Here is a 5,641-nt window from a genome sequence, read left to right on the forward strand (position 1 = left end):
GATTTCCATCAATTGACGTGAAGAGTGAGAGAAGTAAATGGATCATTTAATGCTTTAGGGATCAGGCATCATTGACGTTACTGTAGGGACCCTTTGAAAAGTTTGTATATCAAAGTATCATTAAATATTAATAGTATATATATGATTATTTATTAATCAGAAAAGTTAATAAAGTCAACAAAGTTTTGAATCACCAAATTAACTGAAAGCTGATCTTGTGCTTTACTAAAATTTGGGTCGTTGACAAACTGAGTGGGGTCGTTGGCAATATAGCTTATTTTATACATCAGCCATTTAAAGTCATAGAATTTGTAAAAAAATATTTGATCTAATAAGAAACATAGATGGTAATATGGATTGGGAAAATAATTATAATTTCTTGATTAAATAAGCTGGAAAATATAAAGAGCATGAAGAATTAGTTATAAAGAAGAGGAATTACTTAAACCAAAATAAGCATTAATTATAATATTATACAACCATTGCTGCCCTTGAAAAGTAGTGATGTTTTAGGTGGAGAGTAAAATTCTAATAACTGTTGACTTAGGCAGATTACAAAAAGATAGTTTTCACTTGATATTAATGGAAAGCATGCTAATTCTCCAGTTTGATATGCTTTTTCATCTTTGTGGAAGACTGTTGTAATTCAGACGTCTGAGATAAAGGAGTAATGTCATGTGATTCATGTGGAGCAATCCGTTTAGCAGCTGAAGTTGGTGTAACAGGGTCCGGCAATGCATCAGATGTAATATCGGTTTCCTGATAAGAAGAACAACTGAACCATTAACATATAGCAGGAGTAGAACTGATTGGTATAATACAAAAATATCAGCGGTATAGCAGGAGTGGAAGTCACTGGTATTAGGTAGATAATACGAAATTGGAAATGGGTATTACCGGAATGATGTCCCAATCATCCAAATGTGAAACCTCAGCAACACTCTCATTGTTCTTAGCCAATATAAAAGAAAAACAGTGATTTATTAAGGAAAGAAGGATAAACCATAAACAGAAATGGGAATAATAAAAATAAGTGGTTGAACATACCTGTGTTACATTAGGAGTTAGCATGTTCTGGGAATTAGGCTAATAAAAAAGGTAGAAACGTTAATGCTGAATTTAAAACGTATATATATGACTATATGTATAATAATGTAGTCCACCAAAAAACACGTACCAATTCCTGTCCAAATGAACGTAGTATATCCTTTTTTACAATGTCATCTTCAAATATAGACATAACAGACGCATTTTCCCAATCAGGTTGCCATTTGACCTTGAAAACCATGGTCATTCCAACTAAAGCATCAAGCGCTACTGGGAACTCAAGAGGGTCGGTAATACCAGCCTTTTATAAGAATGAAAGATGTGAGTCAATGGGTTCACAGATAATCGAAGACCATGGCGTTAAAGCTCAAGATAAAGTAGCAGGATGAGACCTCAAGTAAATTAGTGCGCATCTGAGCAGCAGTGACCTTCAAAAGTTGAAAAGCTTCACGGTCCCATATTACAAATGATGCTTTTGTTCCAGCATTAAAAACTTCAATTAAAATTTTATACCTGTAATACATTGAGGTGATGAGGATGCAATTGTGTTGTGCATATAGAAATGTCATGGAATAGGTTGATATGTTACCTATAAATGGCTGTTTCTGTTTTGTGGCGAAGAGTACATTCATAGGGTGGTTCATTCCCTTTAGCAACCCTAGGACACTGATGACATGCTTGGTAATACCATCCACCTTGAGCAGCCTTGAGTTTGGTTATTGTCGCAACGGTAACATATTGAGCTTCCTGACAATGAAACAATAGCCTTCTTTCATTAGGGTAGAGAAATAATAGTTGTAAAAGGAATAATATTGAGATGAAAAGAAGTTAATACCTCCTTGAGTTTTACAATTTCAACCAAAGGCTGTACGGTTGCTTTATACATTAGTTTATCATAAGGAGTGTGTTGAGAAGAAGTTGAGTATTGAGACAGTGTCTGGGACTGCAGGCTCAAAGCCTGACTTGAAGATTCAGCCTCACTGATTTTTGGTAGGCTATAAATAAAATTAAAACAAATGAACAACACAGTAGAATTAAAGTCAATCATAGAGGATATCTGGTGGAAAAACTGATACCTTTCAATAAATTCTTTAATCTGAGGAAAGTCATCATTGAGAATCAACTTTGTAACGTTGAAGGTGTTAGAAACACATAATGGATACTTACCTAAAAATGAAAAGGCAGATGAGAGTTATTATTATTATTATTGTATGGCAAACCTTTAAATAAACAATAAGTTCAATATGTTATGCATCTATATTAATCAGATACCTTCTTCCTTGACTTTTGCATATTGCAAAACAATAATGAGGGGAGTTATGTCCTTTCTATTTTTACTGAATTCATGGAACTGCACTGCATATCCTTCCCACAAAGTGCAATTCAAAACGTTGCCCCTAAAGAAAATTCAATAACAGAATAATCTTAGTATGACAAATAACAACAAAAACTGTTAAAAAAGAGTTGCATAATTAAAGACATACGACAAATCCTTCAACGATAGATTGATCTGTTGTTTCTTGCCCCCCTGTTGTAGTTGGGTGTAGCCAATTTCTTTGACCATTCCAATGACATCTGAGAAAAAAGAAACAAAACATAATAGAATAGAGAAACATGTTGTGCACATAAAATAAGGCTCAGTTAATATTTTCATACCCATTAGAACATCCTTTTTCCAATTCCCAGACATAATATCAGTGAAAGAAGTGAATTTAAGTGGCTTTGCAGGAATTTGATGTTTATTCTTGTCGGTAACAGATGTACCACCAGTAAATGTCAACATAAATTTGTGATCTGAAGGCTTGAAAAGCATATCATTAAGAGAGACTTGGAAGTTTGAGATTGTATAAGTGTTGCCAACGGTTAAAAGTGAATCATAAGCCTGCTTAAAAGGATGTGGAACGTTGACATGGATGTCACAACCCTGTATAATAGACGAAAAAGCAGAGTTTCAGAGAGGAAAGGGAATATGGAAAAGGTAACAACATATGAACAAACTATTAATAGAGGAAACATGTTAGTTGTAAAAGTTTAAAAGATCAACCACATTAACCAAGTTTATAGTATCTAATCAGTGGTGGTAAAATCAGGTTTCCATTAAAACAGAAGTTAATTTTAAGAAATGGTAAAACAACCACTACATTTGTATTTTAAACCAGATTTCACACAAAATGCAGGAAAAAAGTAACAGGATAAAGAAAAGAAGAAAATTTGACAACCAGGTTGAAGCGCGTAGATCTTCATGTTTTGTTATGTTTTATTGAAAGCAAAGTTTCATTAAACCGTCAGTTTCATTAAGCCAAAGCTTTAGATTTAGAAAACCATTAAGAATAAAAAAATGAAGGATTCATGACAAAAACGCCAAACAGAAGTAGTAACAAAAAATGGCAGATAGAAGAGCTTACATCTTTATCAACGACAACCAACTCGAAATGTTCCTTGTTCTTATTGAGAACGGTCCATTTGTGATGTATAAGAACAACAACTTTCCAAAGCTCCTTCGCATCGTTAATGTTCTTCACCAACTCGAAGGGTCTAGCCATTTAGAATCCGGAAAACCAGAAAAAACGGTTGTATAGTGAAGAAAATGTAATTGTGAAAACTGAAGAAAGAGTTTGGTGGTAGTTAGGGTTGTTCCGGAAACAAAATCTATTTGTGAAAAGTGAAGAAAGAGAAGAGGTAAGTGACATTACAACCTGCAAACAGTGTAGTCATTGGGAACAACATGACTGAGCAACTGTTTTCCAGACTCACCTTTTCTTCATTATCCGGTTCAAATGCAACCAATATCCAAAAAGAATAATATTTTAATACAGCTGCAGGCAAGGATTAATGAAACAGACCATAAACATGGAAACTAAATGGGCTAATGGGCTGACAAATCGTTACTTTGGACCACAAATACCCCCATAAATGAGATTTGTCACATAATTAAGCCAGGGTTAATATGTCTTAACCAGCACATATTCCCTTCTTATATTATAGATTTTATTTTTGAGTGAGGACCCATTTTGGTCCCTCACAAATATTACACGAGTCAAATTAGTCCCTCACAAAAAAAATTGACCCAACTTAATCCCTTACAAAATTTAACCGAATCATATTAGTCATTCTTCTAATATTTTTCTCAAATCGGTTTTTTTTCTAATTTTAAACCGTGACTGGACTGACACGTTGGATTTTATTTATTTTTCATTTTTTAAATACTAAATTGATTTTTATTTTTAATTTCATTTTTAAACAATTATAAATTGATAATATAAATAAGCCAAAATTGTTTCTTATAAGGAGTTGAACTCAGGCCCACGTGGTTAATCTTAAACAATTCTAAATTTAAAATAAAAAATACAAAATTTGTATCAATATGGTCTCGAACCTAAGTCTCTTCAGATTAAATGACAGTCAATTTAATACAATAGAAATTGATTTGTCTATTTGTAAATGATAGTCACTTTACTAACAATAGAAATTGATTTGTCTAGTTGTTATTGATAGTCACTTTACTAACCGTAGAAATTGATTTGTTTAGTTGTAAATGATAATCACTTTATTAACAATAGAAATTGATTTATCTAGTTGTAAATGATAATCACTTTACTAACAATATAAATTGATTTGTCTTGTTGTAAATATAGTTGCTTTAGTAACAATAGAAATTGATTTTTCTAGTTGTAAATGATAGTCACTTTATTAACGATAGAAATCGATTTGTCTAGTTGTAAAGTGAAAATTATTTAACTTGAAGGGACTTGGATTTGAGACCTCATAGGTAAAAATTTATGTATTGAATTTGTTAATATTAGTAGAAATCATGGAAATTACTTGTTTAAAAATTACTTTATAAGAAATAATTTTTTTTTTTGGATATTATTCATTGATAACTTTTTTAAATTAATTTTAAAATTAAAAATAACGTGTCAGTCCAGTCACGGTTTAGAAGTATGAAAAGAACAGGTTTAGAAGTAGAAAAAACCGATTTGAGAAAAATATTAGCAGAAGGACTAATATGATCCGGTTAGATTTTGTATGGGATTAAGTTGAGTCAATTTTTTTGTGAGGGACTAATTTGACTCGTGTAATATTTGTGAGGGACCGAAATGGGTCTTCACTCTTTATTTTTTTAATGATGAGTGAGAGTGAAATTAAGAGATAGAGAGGATGGAGAGGGAAGGAGAGAAAAATGGAGTTTATCTTTACATCGGGCCAAAAATTTATCATGTTAGTTTTTTATATTCACTAGTAAGACATCTATGCATTCGTACGAGCCGCACAATGTTATTAAATATAAATTTATTATGTTAAAAAATGTATATAAAAGATATGCAAATTAAGTACTCTCAGAACGTCGGAAATGTATATTTTCGTAGAAAAATAAATGAAATGATTAAGTTGTCATCTATCCGTGCATTCGCACATGTTGCACAATGTCGTTATAAATAGTAAATAAATATAATATAGTGATGGTTAAGAAATGTATATAAAATATATACAAATTAAGTAGTCTCGGCCCGTTGAAAATGTATATTTTAGTAGAAAAATAAATGAAATAACTAAGTAGTCATCTACCCGTACGTTCGCACGAGTCGTGTAATAT

General features: G+C 31.9%; 1 protein-coding gene across 1 annotated transcript; it reads right to left on the reverse strand.

Moving 5' to 3' along the window:
* Positions 1–594: 594 nt before the first annotated feature.
* Positions 595–3,590, reverse strand: LOC131597481 (uncharacterized). Its single transcript, XM_058870177.1, has 12 exons — positions 3,453–3,590; positions 2,704–2,971; positions 2,532–2,622; positions 2,320–2,444; positions 2,124–2,214; positions 1,883–2,042; positions 1,637–1,794; positions 1,440–1,560; positions 1,178–1,348; positions 1,048–1,086; positions 898–951; positions 595–759 (listed from the first exon to the last, which is right to left on the reverse strand). Exons 1-12 carry the CDS (start codon positions 3,588–3,590, stop codon positions 595–597), a joined length of 1,581 nt encoding a protein of 526 aa, XP_058726160.1.
* Positions 3,591–5,641: the final 2,051 nt, after the last annotated feature.

The sequence above is a fragment of the Vicia villosa genome, linkage group LG4 (assembly GCF_029867415.1).
Source record: "Vicia villosa cultivar HV-30 ecotype Madison, WI linkage group LG4, Vvil1.0, whole genome shotgun sequence".
Taxonomy (NCBI): Eukaryota; Viridiplantae; Streptophyta; class Magnoliopsida; order Fabales; family Fabaceae; genus Vicia; species Vicia villosa.

Excerpts from the sequence above, each read along its gene's own strand:
- LOC131597481 (XM_058870177.1), bottom strand. The coding sequence starts at position 3,590 with ATGGCTAGACCCTTCGAGTTGGTGAAGAACATTAACGATGCGAAGGAG. Across the intron at positions 1,561-1,636 it reads ACAGAAACAGCCATTTATAG|GTATAAAATTTTAATTGAAG; the intron begins GTAACATATCAA and ends AATGTATTACAG. Across the intron at positions 1,087-1,177 it reads GTTCATTTGGACAGGAATTG|CCTAATTCCCAGAACATGCT; the intron begins GTACGTGTTTTT and ends CTTTTTTATTAG.